The sequence below is a fragment of the Chlorocebus sabaeus genome, chromosome 13 (genome assembly GCF_047675955.1).
Source record: "Chlorocebus sabaeus isolate Y175 chromosome 13, mChlSab1.0.hap1, whole genome shotgun sequence".
Lineage (NCBI taxonomy): Eukaryota > Metazoa > Chordata > Mammalia > Primates > Cercopithecidae > Chlorocebus > Chlorocebus sabaeus.
In genome coordinates this window covers 11,447,130-11,472,971 of record NC_132916.1, presented here as the reverse complement: position 1 = coordinate 11,472,971, position 25,842 = coordinate 11,447,130, and the positions used below count along the sequence as shown (strand labels likewise).

General features: G+C 44.6%; 1 protein-coding gene across 3 annotated transcripts in view; it reads left to right on the top strand.

The window, feature by feature from the left end:
* Window positions 1-25,842, top strand: part of FNDC1 (fibronectin type III domain containing 1) — a 144,623-nt gene that overhangs the window by 76,406 nt on the left and 42,375 nt on the right. For all 3 annotated transcript variants that reach the window (XM_038001172.2, XM_038001171.2, XM_038001170.2), the window contains 5 exons: window positions 11,556-11,762; window positions 18,483-18,581; window positions 20,428-20,545; window positions 22,434-22,621; window positions 23,347-23,454. In XM_038001172.2, the coding sequence (XP_037857100.2) occupies window positions 11,708-11,762; window positions 18,483-18,581; window positions 20,428-20,545; window positions 22,434-22,621; window positions 23,347-23,454 (568 nt within the window). In that variant the 5' untranslated portion in view covers window positions 11,556-11,707. The remainder of the gene's footprint in view (window positions 1-11,555; window positions 11,763-18,482; window positions 18,582-20,427; window positions 20,546-22,433; window positions 22,622-23,346; window positions 23,455-25,842) is intronic.

Here is a 25,842-nt window from a genome sequence, read left to right as displayed (position 1 = left end):
CATGTGGGGAGGAGGAGGAGGACCATACCAGAGAGTCCTGGACGTTGGGCAAGACTTCAGCAATTCCCAGACTGGTCAGTCGTCCAAATATGAAACCTCTCGGGACTCAGGAAATGACAGGACCAAGCGAGAATGTGGCGCGAAGGCAGCAGTTTTGGCTCCTCTTGTGTTGCTCATCTCACTTCTCCCAGCCGGAAAGCTTTCTTTGTACTTAATGCAGATTCCCTCTTGCTGGGATGGAAACCTGTATCCTCTTGTTCTGTCCCCAGGGAAGAGATGTCACAAGTCTGTTCGTTTACTGGAATACTATTATGTAGCTTTCCTGCAGACTTCTTTTCTGCAAGTTGTTTTGGCTTTTTTCTGTAACTGGATCTGAGTAACCTGTCAGTGCAGAGCCAGGCCCTGGGGGTCAGGACAGGGACACAGACACGTCCCCACTCTGCTACCCGCCAGCCTAGGGCCTCAGCCCAGCTAGTTAGTCAGCTTTTGTCAAACTCTTCATCTGGGAAACAGTATTAGGTTCTGGTTAAGTTTAGTTCTGAATATGATCATATCTATTTAATCATTTTTAAGGTTTTTCTAAAAATAGCGTCCTCTGTGCTTTTCTCAAGTTTTGGAGCCTACACTAGGCCTAGGACTGAAATAAAAGTCTAATTTCTGCCTCATTTTTCTTTACATTATATAATTCACGATGCTTGCTCATTTTTTTGGACAAACGGTAGGTTGGACTCAAGTTCAGCATAGAGTCCACAATTACTCCTTGGCCATTTCCAGTTGATGCTGCGTGACACCCGCCTGCAGACCAGCCATTCCCTTCCTTATCTTGGTCACCCACTGACTTCTGGGTTGCTCCCTAAATCCAGCACCTTCAGGCACTTGGCGCATAGTGGGTCTCTATGCCAGGCATCCATGACAACGACCCATTTGATATTCTCACCTCCTGGCTCTAACTGCCACCTCCCCTCATGGAGTTAAGGTAACTGATAGAGTTGATACCTTCCAAAATCTAGACTCCTGGAATCCCCATCTGATCACCATCATCTCACTTCCTCAACGCCCTCGCGTCAGAAGCTTCATTTCAGACTGTAGTAGACTTTAGACCTGTAGACCCTTCCCAGCTGCGGGGTCCAGAAGCTGCTGCTGTCCCGTTTCTTCTTTACTTTATCCAGGTCCCATCATTCCAACCACACTCCACATGCAGGTCTGCCCCTGCCGTTTCAGCGGCCTCACTGCTGGAGTGCTGCCTCTGCCCGTTGCTCCACCAGCACCCCCAGCTTTCTCTGTCTGCCATGCTGATGACTGGGCTTTGTGAAACAGATGAAAAGTTGATTTGATCTGAGTCACAACAGCTTGTCAGTGCTGGTTTTCTCACTTCATCCAGGCCCTCAGTGCTGCTTGGCCACTTCCTGATTGTCCTCACACAGTTTCCTTTCTTTCTGCCACAGTGGCTAGTCCAAAATGTCACCACTTTGCTCCAGCCCATTTCCTAGCCTGGGTTCCTTTCAATTCTAGTAGGTGACTTGCTTCCTCCTTCCCTGGGGGGGATGAAGGTTTCAGCTGACCTTCTTCTCCCTCCTGAACCCTCACTGCTCCCTTCCCTCCTGCTGGCTCCAAGGAAGGGCTGTTGTCACCTTCTCTTTAAGGCTGACTTCATCAACATCAGTTTCTTGGAAAGCATGGTAGACCTGAGGGCAGATCTGGGGCGGGATTCATCTTTGGATCCCTCCCAGTGCCTGGCTCAGAAAGCTAATACCTACTGTTGAACTAATTATTTGACTCTGAAACAATGAAACTATGAAAACACGAAAAACCAAAGTTCGGCATTGTAAATATTTTGGCATTGTAAATAGTTCCTATCTAGCACTCTTTTCATGGGCATATCTACAGAATGATGGGACATGCATACCCCAAACTTGTATTTTGGCCTTTTCTGTCAGTATTTCATCAACATGAGCACCAATTTTCAGGCATATTATCTTGACAGTTTATTTAAATATGACCGACGTAGAAGTTGAAAACTCTAAACCTAATGTCTTGAGATGGCTGTCTCCCCAATCTGCTGATTCAAGAGTATAATGAATCCACCAAACCATAATCTCGACACTATTCACCCCTGAACGCCTGGCTCTGGCTCCAGGTTCAGGCCCTGACTAGCACTCAGCCATCAGCAACCCCTGTCTTCCAAGCACCTCAGGTTTCTCAGCTATGAAATGATGGGATTCAACAAGAAGCTTCTAGGTTCCTTTCTAAGAACTTTCTTAGGCTCCAAAGTTCTTTCTAAGGTTCCAAGTTTCCTTTTAGTTTTGAAATGTCATGAATCTATGAGGCCGAGTGGACTGATTCCACTTTTAATGAATGATGCTAAGCTTTGTGAGCAGTAGGAAACCATTTGTCATACTGAACAAATGGCTGTTTTCTTATTTCTTTACCCTACTTTGAATATTTTAGGTCAGTGCATTCAAAAGTCATATTAGTGAAGGAGGAAATGCTAAATTGTAATTTCTGCATTTTGAGAATGTACCTGAACACACCAAAGGTACACAGAAGAAACACTCGTCCCCAGTGATACGCTGGAAAGCACCTCTCCAAGGGTCCCCTTGTTGAGCATCCTCCCCTCTGTTCGCAATGGCGGAATTCTGCTGAATGAACCAGTGGAGCTGGCCACGTCAACTTATTTAAACTGACATGTGTCATTGGCACTTGGTGCAAAAGGTGCTAGCACAGTAAACCAATAGGCAAAGCGAGGGCTCCACTAGATATTTCTGCAGCCAGGCAGTGGAGCTGCTGCGCACCAGACGTTTGCTTAACATGTACCCCAATTCAAAATCATGGAATTAATTATGAATCAAAGACTGCTTTCTTTCCCAGTACAATTTCAATCAAAGCCTTTGGACAATGGGGAATAAATAATGCCCGTGGCATTATTTTCGCAGTAGCTTTCTCATGCCAATATTAGTTTTATTTAGTGTGCACTTCACAGGGCAGAAGTTTCTGGTTCATGGCCTGGAAGGTGAGCTCCTCAAGGGCAGGCTACTTTGATTGACTCATCTTCCTATCTCCAGAGCCTGGGGCAGTTGCCCAGTGGATGCTCAGGAGACGTTTGTTCAGTGGAAATGCATTTGGAGGTGGCTTCTGCCCCATACCTGTGTTTGGTAGAGGAGTGGGCATTGACAAGAGTGTTGACAAGAGCTGGGGCTTGGATGTTGCAGAGGCGCCTGTGAGAAGATTGGGGTCACCTCTGTGTAGTTCAACGTTGATTTGGGGGGTTCTGGGCAAGCCAGTTTGCTGAACTGAGATTGGTGCTACCATTAATCAGAGATTCCATTTCTTGCCTTTTGCTACTTTGAGGGCCTGGGCAAAAAAAAAAAAAAAAAAAAAAGAAAAAGAAAAAGATGTGTGCATCTGTAAACTGGAATTCTTTGGGCTGGCTGGTCTATGAAGATGAGGTGTTTGCACAGCCAGATCCATGGGCTGTGGGGTGGCCTGCCCACTACTCCCTCCCAAGGAAGTACTGCCCCAGAATGAGTCCTTCCATCCTAAGGGCTGGGATCTCTTTATCCGAGTGCTCATTTCAAAGCTGCCTCTCATGTTAAAATATAACTAGACTTTGCTAATTGTAGAGCCCATTCTTTAGGTAATACAAATGTGGGAGACAGAGGTTTGTGTGAGGAGCTGTTTGACTCCATTTAGCTAGATGTCCTTGGGGAGAAGCAAAGGCCTCAGGAGTCCCTGCTGGCACTGCACCCCCCCTGCCCCCACAGAAATGCCATGGAAGGGAGGCAGGAAGGAGCTAGCTGGCCAGAAAAGAGATTGACTGGACGCAGCCTTTTCCTACTTTTGAGCTGAAATCACAGGCATTTCATGTGAGGACACAAACAGTGGGGGTGAGGCGCTTTCTTAGGACACCAGGATGTTGTGCTTATTTCAGAGACTGATGAGCGGTTCTTCCGAGTGTGAGGGGCGGGGGCCCTGGGAAGGTGGGAGATGGGTGGTCCCTGCCTGGGCAGCCCTGCATGAAGTGCTTGCGTTCAAGTCCTGGAAGAACCTACGGTAGTTTAATAAAACCTAAGACTTCTGATGAGGCCAGCATCTTAGGTTCAGTTGCTGTTTTCTGTTCTGGGCTTTTCTCTGGATGTCTGCGAGAAAAAGAGGGCAGGTGTGGGTCTGTGATACCTCTGAGAGGGGAAGCAGCTTTTGTGGGATCCCTGCAAATTCAGGTATTAGACCTGAAAGGAAGCACTTCCCTTTAAAGTTATCAACCTACTCATATATTGTAACTGGATCTTTCATCTGCAAGTGAAGCCAATGTGTGTGTGTGTGTTGCAGAACAGTTAAAAGTTGAAGTAACCAATAGCTGTTCAACAAAACAAGGTCTTTGATTGCCAGAAGACAACTGCATTACTTACCATTATATTCCCAAAGGAAACAAATACAGAAGAACTTTAAACTGAAACAAACAATCCCCAACAAATCAAAACCCTTTGAACCGAGGTCTAGTTTTCCTTAGAATATTTAACACTCCTTCTCTTTGCTTATAGGCTGTGAGGCCATCTCTGTGTTATACTGTGGGGATCCAGCCCTTAAGACCGGAAAAGGATTATTGCCTTCTTTGGTTTCTGTGGCCCTCATGAATCCTGTAGGGGAATGGCTGAGAACTAAAGCACCACCAGATGGATCTAGAGTAGATGCTTCTAATGACTCTGTACACTCATGCCAATAATGGAGGAAACTTTCATAGCTAGTCCCCAGAGAAGCTGACTGATCCTTCCACACTGTGTTGGTGGGGATTGGGCTGGGGATGGGGAGTGAGTGAGCCAGGCTCGGGATAGGGCTGACCCCAAGCTGCTGTTGCAGATGGCACAGCGATGTCTACATCAGGATCATGAGATGGCTGAGGAGAGCAACTGGTATTGGTCTTCTGGGCCTAGAGATAAGCCACTGCCACAAATGGGTGACAGAGACTCTAGCCTTGCCTACACAGTGGTAGGATAAGGGAAAGATTCCCCTCCAAAGGCTTATGATCTATACAAATTGAGGGCCGTATCCATGCAAGCAACTGTAGAACCTCTTAATTCTTATGGTCGTGGGAAGGGCTTCATGGCCATCCCGTGTAGAGCTCTGCATTGTCACTAATGCAGGGGATGACCACAGTCTCAGGGCCACTTGGCATTCTGCAGCCCAGCACAGCCTCAGACCTCTACCGTGAAACTGATGGCACAAAGTAGTTTTTATTGCTATTCATAGCACTCTACTAGGGTCAATACCAAAGTCAGCTACTGACTGATATTTTGGGTGACATCCTAAAGCCACTGCCATACCAGTGATTCTCAGGGCTTCTCAAACTGGGGTCCCCAGAACTTGGGAGAATGTGACACAACCAAGATTCCATGAAGGCATAAGGTTAGGGAGAATTTTACTGATGGCCGGGCATTCAAATGTTATTTTTAATTTTTTTTTTTTTTGAGACAGAGTCTCGCTCTTCTCACCCGGGCTGGAGTGCAGTGGTGCGATCTTGGCTCACCACAAACTCTGCCTCCTGGCATCAAGCTATTCTCCTGCCTCAGCCTCCTGAGTAGCTGAGATTACAGGTGCACACCACCAAGCCCAGCTAATTTTGTACTTTCAGTAAAGATGGGGTTTCTCCATGTTGGTCAGGCTGGTCCTGAACTCCTGACCTCAGGTGATCTGCCTGCCTCGGCCTCCCAAAGTGCTGGGATTACAGCTGTGAACCTCCATGCCCAGCCTACTTTTAGTTTTTAAACAAACACCAAAATATTATGGAGTAGTCTACAAAATGCAAATGCAATTTTGAGATAAAAATGAAGATTAGGAATGAATTTACATGCTTCAGGCTTCTGGGGAGGGGTTCATTCTCTCTGCTGTTAGATGAACTTTGGTGAGAAGTTGGAAGAAAGCTTAGTTAAGTGATAGAGTGATTCAGCCCTTCTTCTGTGAAACAGGCAACACAAACTCTTTGAAATGGAGTGGCCCCAGGATGGCTTAAAGAGTTTACTTTGTACCTGAGACAGTCCTGATGGATTTAGGGTACCACACTTGGGGGCACAGATGCCGGCGGCCTTGCACCAGCAACTGACAGCAATGTCCCTTTCTTGACTCCATATCAAGTGGCATTTCCTAAGGCTTCCTGATTTGATGACACCCAGGATGTCAGGCAGGATCCTGGCAGACAGGAAGCCAGAGTCTCTGAAATATTGGATGCTTGCTGTGGGCAGCAGAAATCTTGAACTGAAGGTGGTGATGTTGTCTGGTTTGTTTTGAAAGTTAGCGCAAATGCTTTTTTTTTATAAAGGCTCTTTGGGCTTCCACGATCCATGGCATTAGTAATTGGCATTGATTAGCTCAGGGGAGATCAAGGTCCTTTCTCTCTTTTTCTTTTCTCTTTTTCATCTTTTCCCCCCCCTGCTTTTAAGACCTCTTCTCTTCTTCCAACCCCTGAAAATGCAGTAAGAGTTTACTGACTGCAGGGGTTGGCCGAGGGGCGCTCCTCTGGCGTCTCTGGAGGAAGCAGGGTGTTGCTGTCCTTAGTGTGCTGGCCAGATGCTTGACTCTTCATCAGGGATCTTTCCCAGAGCACTAGACACTTACACATTTAAGAGGAATAGTGCAACAAGCAGATCTTGATGGGACAGATGGTGCTGATGTCCCCTGACGGGCAGTCTGGTCCTTGGGAACTGGGCCAGCTTCTTTGTAAGTAGGGCATATGCACGTCTTGCCAGGGCATCCTGGTGCTGCCCACCACATCATCAGTGGGGTTTGGGAGGCACCAAGAGGACCTTCCCCTGGAGAAGGTGTGATGCTCGTGCCACACATGGCTACTGGTGACACCAACTCTGCAACCACCATGAGCTTCTCAACAAGAACTGCCATGGAGAGAGCTAGGGCTACCGATCTGACAGATGGGGTGCCAATTCTGGCTTCAGCTTCCTGCTGTCTGGTTTTGAGATGTTCCCTTAGCCTTTCTGAGCCTCACTTCTTTGGTCGGCAAATGGGCTGTGATTGGGTGATTTCAAGGATGGCTGCCAATTGTCCTTTCTCCTTATTGTTAACTAGCTGGGCCTAACCAAATATCACAGAAAACCAGTACGTAGTTACACATATTGAGGCTGCTTATGGGAGAGAAAATATGGCATTAAAGAGGGACTTTACAGTAAGCATTGCAAATATTGGGTATGTAGAAGAAGAGTAGTGTAAATTAATTCAAAGGTGTTTCAGGAGGATTATGTGTCAGAACTTGCACAGGAAGAATGAGCCTGTGATGGATGCAGGCTGGGGAGGTGTTTGCTGGAGCTGACCACGTTTGGAGACGTCAGGCAGCACTGGGCCTGAGCATGAGCTGGGGTCAGAGAGTTCAGATGCAGAGTGTGGTCCACAAAGCTGATGTCCTGCCCCCATCCGGCTATCAGCAGCTGGCTTTCACTGCTCCCGAACACACATTCCCTCCCCTTTCCCTGCCCCTTCTTTCTTCTTCCTCTCAGGCTTCTCATCTCTTCCTTATCAAGCTTCTTCATCAGGAGTGTGCAGAAGACCTGGTCCTGATGGAGGTGGGAGGCCAGGGTTTGTTTTCACCTGACCAGGTGCTTCTGGTGCACATTGAATTTTGAGCACCATGGCTGTGGTCTAAATGGCTGGACACCCCCTGACCCCCACCCCCGCGTGCAGATTGGTGTCCACAGTTATCCTGGAGGCTGGTGCTGGGGATGGCGGGGCAGCCGTCTGGGGTGAAGTGGGTATTTGGAGGCCCGTGAGCATGCAGGTCGGCTCTTTCAGGTCACGGGGATAAACACCAGGACCATCTTGGTGAAGCTGGTGGTCAGTGCAGTGGGGTGTCAGATTGGTCAGTGGGACAAACCAGATAAACTGCGGCTTTGCAAGGCTGTAGATGGAATGAAACCTCACATTCTGCTGGGAAGTGAGCATGTCCTGCCAGACGAGACCTGGGCCAAGAGAAAGCGGCCACCAGACAGCTGTGGTCATGCATTCTTTTATACCAATGAAGAGAGGGATTTTGAGTCACTGATAATTGCTAGATGTTAATGAAGATGATGAATAACACTCTTCATCTGGTTATGGGCAACCTCAGATTTGAAAAGATTTTCAATGTAAAGGGTCCTTGGCAATAAGCCCTCTCTTTCGTTCACATTTGCTTCTTTGAAACACTTTTTTTAGTGCCCCTGTATGCAAGGCATGGTGGTAAGCTCTGTGATACATTCACAGCTCCCATTCTGAAGGGGGCTGCCCACTCAGGTAGTGAATCTAGTAAGCGAGGGATTTCATTTTTGTCAGGGCCACAAACACAACTAGTGTGCTTAATACCGCATATGTCAGGTATGGCACTGAACGTTTTACATGGTTATATTACAAAGCCCATATGCTGGGCAATATCTTACAGAAGAAACTGAAGTTCAGAGAGATTTCTAAGCCACATAGCCTGTAATAGATTCGATGCAGACTTTGACTTCAGAGCCTGTGACTTCAAGCCTAATTCAGAAGCTACCAAGTTTAACTAGCATAGAATGGGTAAAACATCATATTGAGTTTTAGATTTTTTTTTCTTTGTAAAAAAAAGAGATTTTGGTTCTGTACAACTTTAGAACATTTGCCAATTTGCAAAGCTGGTGGCACAAATCAGGAGAAATATTTGAATCCTGTCTGGTTTCTGAGGTCTGCTGCAATCTGGATGGTAATTTTTTCACCCAGGGGACCTGCCAAGTGGGTGACATATAATCAGTTGCCGTAGGTCTTCTGTTATCAGCCAGTTCTGAGTGCAATTCACCTGATTACGTTGTACCAAGAGCAGTTGAGGGAATGTGTCCAGCCAAGTCTGAAGTACACTCAACGCTAGTAGATGTGAGTTCCATCACCCTTGGCAGTTGTGACTTCCTGTTTTCAAGATAAAAGACTTACAAAGATTTATTAGAGAATTTCAGAAGGCTTTGGTGAGGCTATCACATACAGCCCAGAGAAAACACTTAAATAGTTTAATTGCAAATGAATTTGAACCATATGGCTAGTTTTCTTAATATGCACATCAGTTTAAAAGAGGATTACCAGATGATCTATAAAAGATGTTTGATGGTATATATAACCCAGAGTATTAAAGAAAGGAAATTTTCAAAATACTTGAAAAAAATGAGATTGGTTTTTCTAAAACCAAAGATTTGAAAGAGAGACAATTGTGTTCAGAGGGAGGACATTCTCACTTCACTCCGGTTATTACGGAGACAGCGAGCTCCATGTTGTCTAGGGAACAGTTCTTCCTGGGTGGTCTTTGGTGACAGTCCTTCTCTTGTCCATTTGCTACCTGCTGAGAATACTGTTTGTTATATGTAATGCCTACTGGGCAAGGCAGTTGTGTGTTAATACTCTGAAGGCAGCCGGTTGACTCAAAACCCTTGCTTCACATTAATTAGAAGAGGTTGGGAGGTTGGTGGGATGGCCCATGGGGTAAGGGGGAGCTTAAATGAAAGGGGCACCATGGAAAGGGGATGAAACTGGGAATCAGAATGGTTGAACTCAGGTCCCTGCCTGGCCCTAAACAGCTATGTGACCGTCTGTCAGCTACTACTTCCCCTCTGTGAACCACAGTTTTCTCATGGGGGTGATGACGCTATCCTACTTACCTTGGAGCTGTTGTAAGGACAACTAGATGAACTATGTGAGAGCTTGCTGCAGAGCGAAACATTTCATAAAACAGGGGATTGCAAGAGCCAGCCTCGGCCCTGTCCCCAAAGCTTTTCAGTGGGCCTGGTCTCCTTCTAGGATGGACAGCAAAGCCAGAGCCTGGAATGGGGAAGTGTGTGCAGTGAGCAGGAAGCTGTTGTCCCTGCTGTTGGGGTGTGTGGCTCATGTTTAGTGAACCTGGCATTGTGCAGGACAGAGCCACTGGCAGACACTGCAGGCAATGAGCTTGTGCCATCTGTGACCAGGCTCCTTGTCCTTGGAACTTCACTCCTGACTCCTCAGGGACCCCGCCCCTCAGGAAATTTCAAAGACCTTTTAAACATTTTTTATTGCAGCTTATTACTGTTGAGTGTCAGGGATTGCCGAGTCAGAATCGGTTTGTCCTGGAGCAGAGACCTGCCATCCTCCCCCAGGCCCAGCAGGGACAGTGTAACCTCCAGGAGCGGTTTCCATCCCCAGACACACGGCTGGGAAGGTCTCAGGACTGGAGCAGAGCTCAGGGCAGAGGATGCTGTCTCTGCTCAATGATTTATGTTTCAGCTGATTCACATAAGACCCATGTGTGTGTTCTCGGTAGATCTGCTCATTTTACTGGATTATACTTCTGGACTGAAAACAAAAAACTTTAAAACAATTATGACTTTGATTATTAGGGAAGGTATTTGTTGAACATGACATGGTGTTCTCTTAGTAGCCTGTAGGAATGGGGTGCCCAGTGACTGCCTGGGTAACTCCAGCTAATCTACAAGTGGATATTCCTTTTGGTTAGATTCAGGACCTTGGAACCAGGTGTCCGCCATTTCAGCATCTCCAAAGGCTATTGATTTATGTGTTCTTGAAGAGTATGCTAAATCGTGATATTAGATTTTGTTTTTATGTCTTAGTGTTGAAATGTTAGCCTAGCTGGGAATTTTCCAGTCTAATAAAATTAGTCAGAATTGGTGATGGGGTTAATGTATATATGGAGGAAGAATGCTTGGGAAGTAACTGCCTTACACAATTAAAGAGGTGCTCTTTAGCCTAACTGGATCCCCAAATGAGGGCTTACAATGTGATCAGTGGCATATTCTAAAAGAGGGCAAGGTGGTAGTCACATGATCCGTAACCCTTGTTTCCAAACATACCAGCTCTTACTTGGTATACAAGCAACATTTTAAACACTAAGTATTGACCACCAGAATGCCCTGCTTTGGGAAAGTTCACAGTGAGAGCGTTTCTTGAGATTGATTGGCTTAGCAAGAGGATTTCTCAAAATTGATTAATGTAGCAAGAAACAAAAAACAACAGACACAGAGGATAGCAGCGATGGTGTAGCATGACCAGGCTTTGTCTGGAGGAGCAAGACTTAGACATGGAAGAAAAATTAGGACCAAAATAGAAATCAGTTAATGATTCATTGTAAAGCCAAGGAAAGCCCATCTTTTCTACATTACAGTGAAAAAGCTTTCTGGAGGAGAGTTATAAATAGCACATAGTGTCTCTCTGCTATATTTTTATACTGACCTTTAGCTCTTGCCAGAGAATATATAATTTTGGCCTAACGGGGACAAAAGGAAATAGATAAAAAGGGACACTGTAAAACATCCAAGATTTCTGGCGGGCAGTCTCACAACATAGAATGTTTTATTTTAATTTCTTGAGACCTTTTGGTATGAAACGTGGGGCGGAATATGTGGATAGAGTATTGATACTGTTGGGGGAAAAATGTCCTTACTAGAATTAGTTACCAAGAAACGTATGTTTGATGCTCAGCAGCTAATTGTTGAGGCTCAGTGTCTGGAAACCTTACGTGCATGATGGCAAACTCTAAGTGGTCTACCGTCTAACCACTTTTGTGTCCTGCCCTCTTTAAGAAAAGGAAGTGCCCAACAAGCCCTTGCGTGTGCGTGTCCGGTCCTCAGATGACAGGCTGTCCATTGCATGGAAGGCACCACGCCTGTCTGGAGCCAAGAGTCCACGCAGATCACGGGGTTTTCTCCTGGGCTACGGGGAGAGTGGCCGGAAGATGAATTATGTTCCACTGACGAGAGATGAACGGACACACGAAATTAAAAAGCTAGGTGAGTTTCATATTCATTGGTATTCAATGTTTCCATGGTCTTTGGGATAATTTCAATATTGAGAAGCTCATTCATGACAGAGCATTGTATTTTAGTTGTAATGTCCACTTGCCAGGTGCTGCAGTGGTTTGAATCTCTACTGTTTCTTCCATCTCCATCCTGGACGCCATCATTTTAACCTTTTGTTAGTGGTAGCCCCAGGCTGCCTTCCTAGTGCCTGTCAGTTGCTTCCTGATCCGACAGCACAGACTCGAGTCAGGCCATTTTCCTGGACTTAGGAGTAGGGCTAATCTTGTCATCCTGGCTGTTTTTGTCATTTTGTTACTTGAAGTTTTGTCTTAGAATCCTAGGACACTGGGCCTTGGGTCCCATTAAGATGAGACATGGTAGCCGAGTGAAACTGCAAGTCAGGCTGTATTAGTCAGGGTTCTCTAGAGGGGCAGAACTAATGGAATATATGTGTGTGTGTGTATATATATGTATATATATGTATATATGTATATACATGTATGTATATATATATGCTACACACACACACACACGTATAAAGGGGAGTTTATTAAGTATTAGCTTACACAATCACAAGGTCCCACAATAGGTCATCTGCAGGCTGAGGAGCAAGGAGAGCCAGTCCAGGTTCCAAAACTGAAGAACTTGGAGCCTAATATTTGAGGGCAGGAAGCGTCCAGCACAGGAGAAGGATGTAGGCTGGCAGAGTAAGCCAGACTCTCTTTTCATATTTTTCTGCCTGTTTATATTCTAGCTGAGCTGACAGTTGATCAGATTGTTCCCCCCCAGATTGAGGGTGGGTCTGCTTTTCCCAGCCCACTGACTCAAATGTTAATCTCGTTTGGCCACACCCTCACAGACACACCCAGGGTCAATACTTTGTATCTTTTTTTTTTGTTTTGTTTTTTGAGACGGAGTCTTGCTCTGTCGCCCAGGCTGGAGTGCAGTGGCGTAATCTTGGCTCACTGCAACCACTGCCTCCTGGGTTCAGGCGATTCTCCTGCCTCAGCCTCCCGAGTTGCTAGGATTACAGGCGCCCGCCACCACGCCCGGCTGATTTTTGTGTTTTTAGTAGACATGGGGTTTCACCATGTTGGCCAGGATGGTCTCGAACTCCTGAATTCAGATGATCCACCCACCTCACCCTCCCAAAGTGTTGGGATTACAGGCATAAGCCATCACACCTGGTCAATACTTTGTATCCTTTAATCCAATCAAGTTGACACTCAGTATTAACCATCACTCAGGCCATCCTCCCTTTTGTCCACCCCTTACTGGGTAAAGGAAGCACTGGCCAGGGAATGCTGATGGGAACCTTTGCTGTGACGGGGAGAGATTATGTGCTTGTTCTAGCCTGGAGGGAGAGTCCTGATCTTTGCAGGTCTTATTCATCCATAAGCCTGGATAGCGGCCACAGGCTTGGCTCTGTGAGGGGCAAGGCTTATCGACTTATTCCTCGGGCCTGATGCTTCCTGCCTGTGGAGACAGTGTCCAGAGCTGTCTCACCCCTGCTTCCTGCTTCTCTCATTGGTGCACTGGAAGAAGCATGGGGTAAGCATGGCTGGGCCCTTCATCTCTGCCCCATGGGGAAGCCAGGCCACAGAGAGCACACGCAGGGCCCAGGGCTGCTTGAGCGGAGAGCCTAATTCTGGGTTCCGTGTAAAGCATACTTGCCCCATGTTCCCCAGCTTGCTTCTTACCACTGTCATAAGGTTTTCAGCCCCCACAAATGACTATTCTGGCATTTCCTATCAGTTCAGTACTCAAGCAAGGGAAAGGATGTGATTTATTGGGCCTTCTGGAAGACTCATGCAAGACCTAGGCTTCTCTTCCCTTACTTGGAGGGGCCTCTTCCCCTACCTGGAGGGGCCTCTTCCCTTACCTGTAGGGATCTCTTCCCTTAACTATAGTGGTCTCTTCCCTTACCTGGAGGGGCCTCTTCCCTTAACTATAGTGGTCTCTTCCCTTACCTGGAGGGGCCTCTTCCCTTGCCTGTAGGGAAGCAGTCTCAGCTTCCTGCCCAGTGGTGTGGAGGCTGGAGGTGGGAGCGGTGGGGGAAGGTGTGTGTGCTATGCCGGGAGGCGATGCTGAGAAGGCAGCCTGGCAACCATTGCTTGGGGCCTCTTAGTCTTAAAAGGTAGAATCCCTGAGACAAGGAGAAGGATGGGCAGACAGTGAGACTGAGACGGGCGAGACCAGACAAGGGCGTGGTAAAGGAGGAGAGGGGAGAGTTGCCTAGGAGGAGAGCTGCCGGCCTGCACAAACAGAAACGGTGCTCAGGAAACAGCCGAGGTGGGCAGCAGCTGCGTAGAAACAGAGCACTGGCTTGGACGGAAGCCTGGCGAGACCACACTCCTAGGCGCTCCCAGAGCGCCTAACTCTGCAGAAGGTACAACCATGCATTTAGGAGCCTGGATAAGCAGCTCTGTGCTCTTCAGGACCTCTGAGGCCAGCTCCCTGGGTCCAGGTAAGCTGGCTCAACTTTGGTGATGCAGGCCAGATTCTACTCCACATGTCGGCAGTTTGGATTTGATCTGGCGGAGACATTGGGTGGACGGTCACATCAGATCCCTTCCCTGATACAGCCCAGGATGTCCCTATTCTGTTTGTAGCTGTTCAGCCACCTGCTGAAGACTGTCTTGGAGGAACTCTGCTGCCTGGCGGGTGTTCCAGGTACGGGAGGGCTGGGTGTTCCAGGCACGGGCTGGCCGCGTGGAGTTTTGTGCCTTTGCGTGATCTCCACGTGGTAGCATAGGCAGCTGAGAGAGCCAGGCACAGCGTCAAAGCCAGCCCAGAATACGGACTCCAGACCTATTCAAGCACACAGGAGACCAGCCACCCCTCTGCAGCAGCAGCACGTGAAATGTCAAGGGAATGCAGGAAGTAGAAGGAGAAACTCACACATGAAATGTCAAGGGAGTGCAGAAAGCAAAAGGAGAAACTCAAGCTGGATGTCCTTTGCCAAGCGTGACTTTAGTATTAGCAGCAAGACCTCGAATTAGAGACTCCACCCCCTGATGCCACAGAATAATTTGTATACCCTTCAGTCATTCCTTCCTGAGCCACCCTACACAGGTAAGCTGGCTCTGCTTTGGTGATGCGGGTCAAATTCTGCCCGGCATGGCAGCGGGAGAATAGAGTCCCTGTTTTTGCATCTCCGCTGCTGCGGGGGAGCTTTGTTTCAACGGACAGCTCGCTTTGTTCTGAGCCCTTTGGGAACGGCGCACGCTAAAGTGTCACTTAAAGCATCGACAAGTTTTTCAACTGACTGGATCTGTTGTTGTTGTCGTCGTTTTTATTTCTTCAGTAGTGAACTGCTGGCTCACCTGAACATGGTGGAAGGATGTTTTTTGCTGCCCGAACGTGAGCAAATATTGGATCTGAGATCGGGGTGGGTTCTGGTCCCCACCTGGGTGGACAGGACAGCCTCTTGGGCTTCTGGTCAAATGAGTTAGCTCTTAAATTTTCACACATAAAAAGCACTGGACTTGCTACCGTGAATGATGTAAGGGGTCACTGTGAGGAGGAGGGCTCCTGGAAGCTGGCCCCATCACGGGGAAAAGGTGGTGCAGTATGGGGCTGAAGTGGATTTTCCTCAAGGTGTTGGAATGGACCTGCCATGTCATGGGAAGCCTGTCTACCCACTTATCCTGCTTGGGATTTTCACACTGTTTATACCAGAGAGGCCACAGAACCCTTGGTACTGCAGAGAGTGGTCACATGCTAAGGAACCTTGAGGGGTGGGCCTTATGTCCTGCAGCGGAGAGCCGCTCTCCGAGCCACTCTCTGTCACTAAACACGTCTTACTGGGCATCTCGTGCATCAGACGCGATCCCAGGGAGGCCCTAGTGTTGAACTGACTGTCAAAGGAGGCCCCACAGAGAAGGTGGCATTTGGGCAAAGACTTGCAGCTGGAGGGGCCGTGGAACTGTCAGGGGACAGGAGGCTGCAGGATGGGGAGCTGAGAGGGAGCGAGGGACTTCCTTCTACAAGTCACCAAGGAGCTGTGGGAGTGGGGGTGGGCATTTGTGCCACGTCCATCACACACTTGAGGTCGGGAAGTGGGCAAATGTGGCACTGACTGGGGGTTCCTGGGGTCACTGGGCTGATGACGTTGGGGCCATTTTGGGAATTTCATTTCCTCTCTTTTTTTTCATGACAGGGTTTCACTTTGTCACCCAGGCTGGAGTGCAGTGGCGCAATCTCGGTTCACTGCAACCTCCACCTCCCAGGTTTAAGTGATTCTCCTGCCTCACCCTCCCAAGTAGTTAGGACTACAGGCACCTGCCACCATCTCCAGCTAATTTCTGTATGTTTTAGTAGAGGCGGGGTTTCACTATGTTGGCCAGGTTGGCCTTGAACTCCTGACCTCAGATGATCAGCCCACTTTGACCTCCCAAAATGCTGGGGATTGCAGATGTAAGCCACCTCATCTGGCCCATTTCCCCTCTTTATTCAGTCATCAGGGGCACAGAAAGAGATCATCTTGACACCATTGTATGTTCATCATATCTCTATGAGGAAGAGACAGCTTGCTGGGTGTCCGTGGCGTGTTCAGCTCTGCACCCGCCCCTCTTCATCTGCAGTAATTGAGAGTCAGGCTTTGGTGCCTGCAGACCTGGGTGGGCCTGTTACCCTTGTCTGTGAAGTGAAGACAACAGTAGCTTCTGCGCGGGGCTTTGTTAAGACTCAATGAAGAAGTGCATGTGAGAAGCTTAGCACAGGGGAGAGCTGTCATTGTGTTTACTGCAGAGTAAAACTTTCTCTTAATGATAACCTTGGGCCAAGATTAGTTTCAAGAGTGCAGCAAATCATGAAATCTGGGCATTAAAAACAAAATCTCAGAACTTTAAGAAATACATTGAAGGCACATACAAATTTTAGTTGTGGGAAGTTATTCTTTTCTTGGTGGTTCTTGAGAAATGATGGGACACTGCTTTCCCTGTTTAGTTACTTACATGTGTCCCTGGACTGTGAGGTTGAATGGCTATTTTTGTTTGTTTGTTTACTTCTGGCGAGATTCCGTTGTCAATAGCACTGAGTAACGAACAGATCTGAAGTGACTTCTCCATATAGAAGCTTAGTTTGATGTTCTGTGTATTCAAGTGTTACAAACTATTCCCTCCCTTTTATAAAACACACATTTAAAAATCTTCTGGTAGAATAAGAGGTGAATGCTGGGTGCCTCCGTATAAATAATTTACTCATTTATGGCTAGAGTATCACCCGCTTTCTCTCTGTAGAGGGCAGGCTGTCAAATATTATCCTCTTCCCTTGAAACCTCTGATTCTTCTACAGCAGCTCACTCTCCATAAACAGTCCCTCTGTGTGAGAATTTTGAACACAAGTCTTCTTTTGTGTTTAGCACAACATGCCTGTAAAGACAAGACAGCGATTTCCTGCTGCCATCTGAACATGTGCAGTGCCTGAAGGAGAGAGTGCATGCTCTCAGCTCCCCTTAGGATCTTAGTGTCACCTCCGTTAACTGACCTAGGTCCTACCTGATACTATAACTATCAGTACTAGAAATAGGCCAGATTGCCACATTTTTATTCTTGAAATGATTAAAGCTGCAACAGGAGCCTTGGTCAGAGAGTCTGGAGTGAGGCATTAGCAATTTTGGATTCAGGATAGATTATGAGTTACTAAGTATGTGACCCTGGGCAAGTCACTCAATTGTTAGAACTTTATGTCCTTATTTATAAGATAAGAAGGTCAAATAAAAAATAAAAAAGGTTTTGCCTGGGTCTCAGACTTTATGATTCCATACTAATTGAGAGGACAAGTTTTGTTCCATCACTGCATTTTTTTTTCTCCAACTACAATGGCCCCTGGTATACAGGGCGATTGGTTCCAGCATTCCCTGAGTATACCCCAATCCGTGCAGACTCAAGACCCTGCAGAATCCGCCTACAGCAAAGGCTGGCCCTCGCTATGCTCGAGTTTGGCATCTCTGGACTACAATCCTATCCGCATCTGGTTGAAAAGAATCCATGTATAATGTGGATCTGCACAGTTCGGACCTGTGTTGTTCAAGGACCAACTGTTCAATTTTCAAGTTCGGGTTTCGTTGCATGCTAGTGGGATCCCTCAGAGGGTGGGGGCAAGAACTGACTGAGAGAACCATCCAGAAATAAGGGGTACATTGAAAGGCTTCCATGTGCTGTTAGTAAATCTTCAGAGACTCTGTTTTGAGGATTTGAGCTTTGAAGGGCACAGCATTCCACAGGGAAAGAAAGACCTGGTCTACTCATGTTGCACATTGGCTATTCTTTTCTTCTTTCTTTCTGGTAACAGGTTAAAAACACAGTAACCCCCTCTTACCAATTCTGGAAGTAGAAAGAAATTGGGGGAATTATGTGGGTAAACGTGTTACTCTTTTCTTTTTTAAAGCATTTATCTCTTTCTGATGGTTTTGTTTTGTTTTTGTTTATCTCTTTTTGATGCTGATGAGGTAGAAACCTATTTTTCAGGAATTACTGGTAAAAATCAGCTCCCCATTTTCTAATATAATAGTGTTCTTTTTGAGTCTAATTCCTGCAGTTCTTGGGCTCGCCCTTCATTGTCCTCAAGAAGTGGGAATGCCCCCAGAAAGAGAAAATGGAAAAAGGGGAAGGGGAGGAGGAATGCAGAACCCCCCTCCACCCCCAGGGGATGTGTGTTTCTGAGAAATCCAAACCAGAATCTCATCCCTCACTCCCTGGTCCACAGCCTCAGAGTCCGTGTATGTCGTCTCCCTGCAGTCCATGAACTCCCAGGGCCGGAGCCAACCAGTCTACAGGGCTGCCCTAACAAAGCGAAAGATCTCAGGTATGTTTCTAAGGATGGATTTGGTCAAACCATAGTCTGGTATGAACGCTATGTTGTTTCCAAATGATGCTGGCTGAATGATGAATTACATGAATTTTACTGAGGCTAAAAGAAATAACAGGGCAAACGTGGTCACATTTTGGGTGTAAGCGTGCTGCTTTTATATGCAAAGGATAGAGTGCTTTTGTGACGGAATACATTTCACTGTTTATTTTGAACCACTTCACTGTGCAGTAGATTTGCTGTGATAGGAGCAGCCAAGCATTCATTCTAGTAAAGGTGCAGTCTGGCTCAAGCCTAAATTGCCTTGGGTGATGCACTGAACGACATGAGAGAGAAAGAAGAGCAGGCAGGAGGTGGTGCATGCAAGATAAGCACACACATATTATTTCAGCTGTATCTGCATTAAAATGACATTGAGAATCCTCAGAAAAAGCATCATAGGGGTTTGCTGAGAGCCTGATCACTGTCCACATGGTTACATTTCCCACGTCCTTTCAGAGACATTTTCTATATTCCTGATACATTAACAAATGACAGGTACCTTTTCTGGACCACATATCTTAATTTAAAGAGGCAATCTGCAATATGATTGTTTTCATGAGTTCACAACATAAAATCAAAGTTATACTTTTTTACACTGTATGAAGTTCCACAAATACAATGTTTCACTCTTACTATTGATGACTTGCTGCCATAGGATAAGTCCCTATATTGCTTTTCTAGAAGGCTAAATATTTTCACCTTCCCCCGCTGGTGGTAAAATCCACATCCTCTTGAAATATGGTTCCTGAAAAGTGAAAAGAAAAAAATGAAACAAAAAACTAAAACAAACAAAAAACCCAAGAGACTACAGAGTAATATTGAAGACATCTTGTGAGTCTTTTGAACTGAGACTATAAGCTTTGCGACTGTGATATGTTCTATTGATAACAAAGATAAATCTCTCTAAGAAATTGGCAAACTGACTTCTGGTTCATATCTGAACACGTTTTAATCTGTCTTGGACTCACACCTTCTAAAATGTGAGGGCATCAAACCCAATGTGAATCTTCCAGTTGTTTGAACCAGAATTTTCATTTCATGCCATGGTCGTCAAGGAAATGTGAGTAGAGTTTTCCTTCTCCTAAACTTTTGCTTTCCATAAAAATGTTATTATTTTCCAGAAACTTAACAGTGTTTATTGAGAAAGCACTGAGTTACTGGGACCATCTTTCACCCAGGCAAAGCATCCCCTATGTACTGTTTTATATGTCGATTGGGTTGGGCAGCTTTTAAAGTGAAATGCTCATGTCTTTCTTTTTTCTTTTTTTGTTTTTGTTTGTTTGTTTTTGAGATGGAGTTTTTGCTCCGTCTCCCAGGCTGGAGTGCAGTGGCGCCATCTTGGTTCACTGCAAGCTCCACCTCCCGGGTTCATGCCATTCTCCTGCCTCAGCCTCCCTAGTAGCTGGGACTACAGCCGCCTGCCACGCCAGGCTAATTTTTTTGTATTTTTTAGTAGAGACAGGGTTTCACCATGTTAGCCAGGATCATCTCGATCTCCTGACCTTGTGATCCGCCCACCTTGGCCTCCCCAAGTGCTGGGATTACAGGCGTGAGCCACCACGCCTTGCCAAAATGCTCATTTCTTAGCCTGTGTTTAAGAAATGCAAGATGGAGATTTTTGTTTTTCTACACTGACTAATCAAATAATTGTTTACCTTTCTATCAATTTCATTTTGTTTACATTACACACAAGCAATCTTAAATGTATGCAGGGTGAGTAATAGCCTGTCAAGGACTGAGGAGCTCAGAGCAGAACCTGTTGTGAGAGAAAGCCTTTCTCTGGGTCTCATTGTCATTTCAGAAGAGGACGAATTGGATGTACCTGATGACATAAGCGTCCGAGTTATGTCATCTCAGTCTGTGCTTGTGTCCTGGGTGGATCCTGTTCTGGAAAAACAGAAGAAAGTTGTTGCATCAAGGTACTTTTGCTTATTTATTTGTCTTTGTATATGAGAGATGGGGTTTTTCTGGCCCTGAAAAGACGTGTATTTAATGATTTTATTTTCTGACTTACATGAATGCTGGCCTCTTTTGTAGCTGAATAGCTGAATGGTAAATATTGTATGACAACCTAGTTAATCCCAAGTGTGCTCACACTTTTCCCACAAATCAGATGTTACCAGGGCCTCGTGTGTAGTACACACAGCAGGAACTCACATCTCACTTGCTCAGTGATTTATCTTGTGTCTGGAAATTTCCTAGATTCCATTTCTTTCTTTGCCTCTATTTGTGTTTTGCTTTCTCTCATTGATGTTCTGTTCATGCACAGGGTCCACTTTGGGAGGAGTCTCACCGTTCCTCCTGTGATCCAGGAAGAGTCACTGTAGGATGGACTTTATGTAGAGTGCTGGACAATGTCTAATGCCTCACACTTAGTAGCTCCTCATTAGACTTTGCTAAACACTGACTTGCTTCATGTCTGGCTCATTTACACATAACACTTATCTTCTCTTAAACCATGATGTGATGCTATTCTGGCTTTTATATTCATTTGCGACAGCAATAAAAGGCAAACCAATCATAAGGTTAAAATATTCTTATGTTAAAAGGCTACTAGTGAACATCATTTCTAGTTAGTGGTAGATTAGTATAGCCATCAAAATTTTAGTTCTATGACTGAATACATTAAGTAACCAAGACAAAGCCACAGATGTGGCGGCCTGGTTATTATACATTAATTTTTCAACCTCTCTGCAACCAGGAAAGGGGAATATAGTTTAAAACAAATGGGATATGATGATGGCATTATATATATACATATATATAAATGATTACTCATATTAGATATATAGTTTCCTCCACTGTCTGCTAGTAAAAAAGATATCTGCTTTTTTTTTTGAAAGACCTCAGAAGATTCGTAGCGATTCTCTCCCTAGCCATGTGGTCTTCATCAACACGAAGTGTTCCTTTTACCACTGGACTTTGATTTCCAACATCTTGCTGAAACCAGAGAAGACTTGAGTTTTCTTAGCAGAACTGTTGTGTTAATTGGTGTGCTGTGTCTTCAACTGAAATCTTCTCCTGGCATATTCAGTATAACAAATAGCACATTTTAAATATATCAAATGCTTTCTACTGCAAGGAGGCCACAAAGACAATTTCTTTGAAAGGGAATCAAATAAATGGTGTTTGTGGCTCTTAGACTGTCGAGGGTGCCTGCTGTCAGGGGTTGCTGAACTGTCCATATTTGGTCATAGCGTATTTCTCCCCCGATAACCATGCACCACAGTTCCTTTTGTAGGTGCCTCTGTCCTGCTCTGTTTGTTTCACATTTTCGCTCCTTTTCATGGTAGTAAGTCTACTCAAAACCACATGTTCCCATTCCTCCTGAACCTATGGAAAACATGCCTGATTTGGGATGAAATGAGTCTTTTTGTCTTTCTTTTCTGGAGAGCTGAGATAACCGTGGGCCAGGTCTCTACTGATGCCTTGAGTAGACACAAATACAGATGCACACACACACACTCACACTCACTAACACACATCCCTGATAATGTAGTTGCCTCATAAAAGCTGTCTCCTTTCTCTCCCTTCTCTTTATAATCTCTGCTTGCTCTTTTGAGCAGTATAAGATTTTTTGGTCTTGAAAAGACACTAAGCTCTGTTTTTTCCTCCTACTTTAGACAACTTTGCTTGGAACTTAAGCAGATTCTTTGAGCCAGTCACATAGTCAAAAGTTTAGATTTTTCTCCTCTTTGATTTTCTTACTTACCTCCCAAAGTCATCACTTATGAGGAAGGAAAAACAAGGTATCTAGTGTTGAGCTGCCGAGAATTTGATAGATCATTGTGGTGTGTTTTCTTATAGACAGTACACCGTGCGCTATCGAGAGAAGGGGGAGTTGGCCAGGTGGGATTATAAGCAGATCGCTAACAGGCGTGTGCTGATTGAGAACCTGATTCCAGACACCGTGTATGAATTTGCAGTCCGTATTTCACAGGGTGAAAGAGATGGCAAATGGAGTACGTCAGTCTTCCAAAGAACACCAGAATCTGGTCTGTATTTGAAATGGCCTTTGTATTTTCAATCTGGGAATTACACCCAAAATAAGATTTAATGACAATGTAAGATGCCAACAGTGACAAAGGCCAGCATGGGCATTTTTGAAAGTCACATTAACCCTACATTTTGGTAGAGTTTCTATGCATACGTGCAAAGAAGTTAAGGAACTGTTCTTTGGGTCCATGTTTTACCATTTGTTGGCCTTTTCCACTAGCATGTTGTTCTGTTGTTCCAACATGTGGAGCACATTAAATCCCAGTGTGTAGCATGTATCAGTCACCATTGTATGCTGGGTAATGGATGCTCTTGCATGTAGGAGAGCCTCTGCTTTCCTGAGGCTGAGGCTGCATTTGATTCTGGGAAAAATTTTGGTCTGTATCCAAGGCTACCATTCTTTTCTCTTAAACTATGTCTTTCAAAGTTGTATTAAGATGAAGTTGGAACTGGAGCTTAATCTTCTTATTTGTCAATGAAAGAAATTCTGAATTACTAAGACAGTTTCCCTAGATATGTCTAAACTCACTAAATAAATTGGTTGTATTGACATAAATCACTATATGACACAAAGAACCAGTGTGGAATTTTCTCTCAGGTATAATAAAAATTAACACAGTAGCTCTTCAATAAAAAAAAATGTGTACCTAGAGACCATGTGCTATTTACATCTAGAATGTCCACTAAGGCATTTAAAAATGTTTCATTCCTTATCATTTTGTAGCTCCTACCACAGCTCCTGAAAACTTGAACGTCTGGCCTGTCAATGGCAAACCTACGGTTGTCGCTGTATCTTGGGATGCGCTACCAGAGACTGAGGGGAAAGTGAAAGGTAGGAATCTTACTCCCTAAACTGTAAGATGCATTGATTCTGATGAACATGGCATCTGCTTATAGCTTTGTCGACTGAAAAAGAAATAGGGAAGCAACATACGTCTAAGAGGTGCTCACCAAGGGACAAGGATATTTCATGCAAGGTTTTCATTGCCCAAGATTCAAGCAGTCACGAAAGTGACTATTCTTTTCATCCGTTGAGGGCTTTTTGCTGTTGCTGTTGGGAAGGACATTTTTCATTGCATGGGTGTGACAGCGTAACCTTTTCCCATCTGGAAAACACCCTGGCTTTCATGCTATGGGTCTTTTCCTTGTGCTAGGAAGATCACAAAAGCAGAGGTCAGCAGGAATCCTGCAGAGCCGTCAATATCTTTCGTGGGACCATAAATCCATTTAATGGGTTTGAAAAGCTCAAGTAATAATTGCTGGAAAATGGATTTATTCCCTATTTGTCACCATTTGTTTGTTTATGTATTTATTGATGACAAGGAAAACATAACACCAAAATAGCAAAAAGCTAGATATTTTAAAGAACAAAAATAGAGTAAAACATTCACAACTAGTTAAATTTTAAAATAGTCTGTTGAGAATACTAAATACACACAAAAAATCTTTTATTTTTAATGTAAAAGCATTTAAGAACCTTTCAGAATCTGTTTGGAGACATTTTAAAGAGCCAGGCTGAAGTTTTTCCTGGCGCTGCCTATGCAAATATACTCTAAGAATAGAAAGGAATGGAGGTTTTATTCAAGAAATAAATAATTTTTATTGTTATTAGATTTGAGGGGCAACTTTAAGTCTAATATATCCAGAAACTATAAAATGTTTGTGTAAGCTTAAAGAAATCCAGAAAATTACTACTAATCTCCTTTGAGATTTTCTTAATTGAAAAAACTGAATGGTTCTCTTTTATATTCGTCCAAAACTATGTTTGCTGACACGTAGGATATCTTTTCATGGAATAATAGAAGTTAAGGAAGGTCAATGTGGAACTGTATTTTCTATACTTAATGCTTTTTCACTTTTTGTTTTTTTTCAATAATAGATTGTACTATTCTTCTCTCTCTCTCTCTCTCTCTTTTTTTTTTTGCCATTGGAATAGATCCACAACAAGAGAAAAATATTAATTTGGTCCCTTTAAATCAGGGATGTCCAATCCTTTGGCTTCCCTGGGCCACACTGGAAGAATTGTCTTGGGCCACGCATAAAATACACTAGTGATAGCTGATGAGCTTTTAAAAAAAAGGGCCATGCATAAATCTCATAATATTTTAAGAAAGTTTATGAATCTGTGTTGGGCCACATTCAAAGCTGTCCTGGGTTGCGTGCAGCCTGTGGGCCACGGGTTGAATAAGCTTGCTTTAAATCATTCTTTTTACTACAATTTGAACTTTAACTTCCTCTGTATTAAGTATTGTTGTGCTGCTGAGAAGACCTCTGAAAATTGAATAAAGATTTTTTTTGCTAACTATTTTTTGTTAGCTAAAAAATGAAAAGGTAATTATTGCACCCCTAGTGACTTTATTACCATGCAACTTGTGTACTCTTCCTCTCTCTGTCATCTTAGTTGATATTTACAGTTTCTTGGCGAAAGAAGTTCCATGGTAGTCAATTAAATATTGCCAGAAATAATAACCGCAACTAAGTTTTTATGTCCAAAAGAGCTCACGTATCTTAACCCTGCTTAGGTAGTTTTCATAAGGATGTAGTGGTGAGATTAAAATTAATAATTACATTGGGGCATTTTCTATGTACAAGAAATATAAAACATAATAGAAGAATATACTTTGACATGGCTAAACTTATTTTCCAGATGGATTTAATTTATTTTAAAATTTGAATCACAAAATTTTATAGACAATGGGTTCTCTTAATTCTTACTTTTGACCACCACAAATGACAAGTTTGTTGATTTTCAATGAGAAATGAATGCTGTGTTTTTTCCAGATAAATGCTGCAAAAGCATTTTTGGTTGAAACCTTTTTTTTTTTTTTAATGAATGTACTTTTTAAAGATTGGAGCTAAGGGAAAATAAAAGATCATCCATGCTCCTGATAATTGTTGACTTTTCTGTGATTCAAGTTACTTTTCTTTGCTCCTACTCATTTCTTTTTCTTTTTTTTTCTTTTCTTTTCTTTTTTTTTTTTTTGAGACATAGTCTCACTCTGTCGCCCAGGCTGGAGTGCAGTGTGCAATCTCGGCTCACTACAACCTCTGCCTCCAGGGTTCAGATGATTCTCTTGCCTCAGCCTCTCGAGTAGCTGGGACCACAGGCACATACCAGCACGCCTGGCTAATTTTTGTATTTTTAGTAGAGATGAGGGTTTCACTCTGCTGGCCAGGCTGGTCTCAAACTTCTGACCTCAAGTTATCTGCCCGCCTTGGC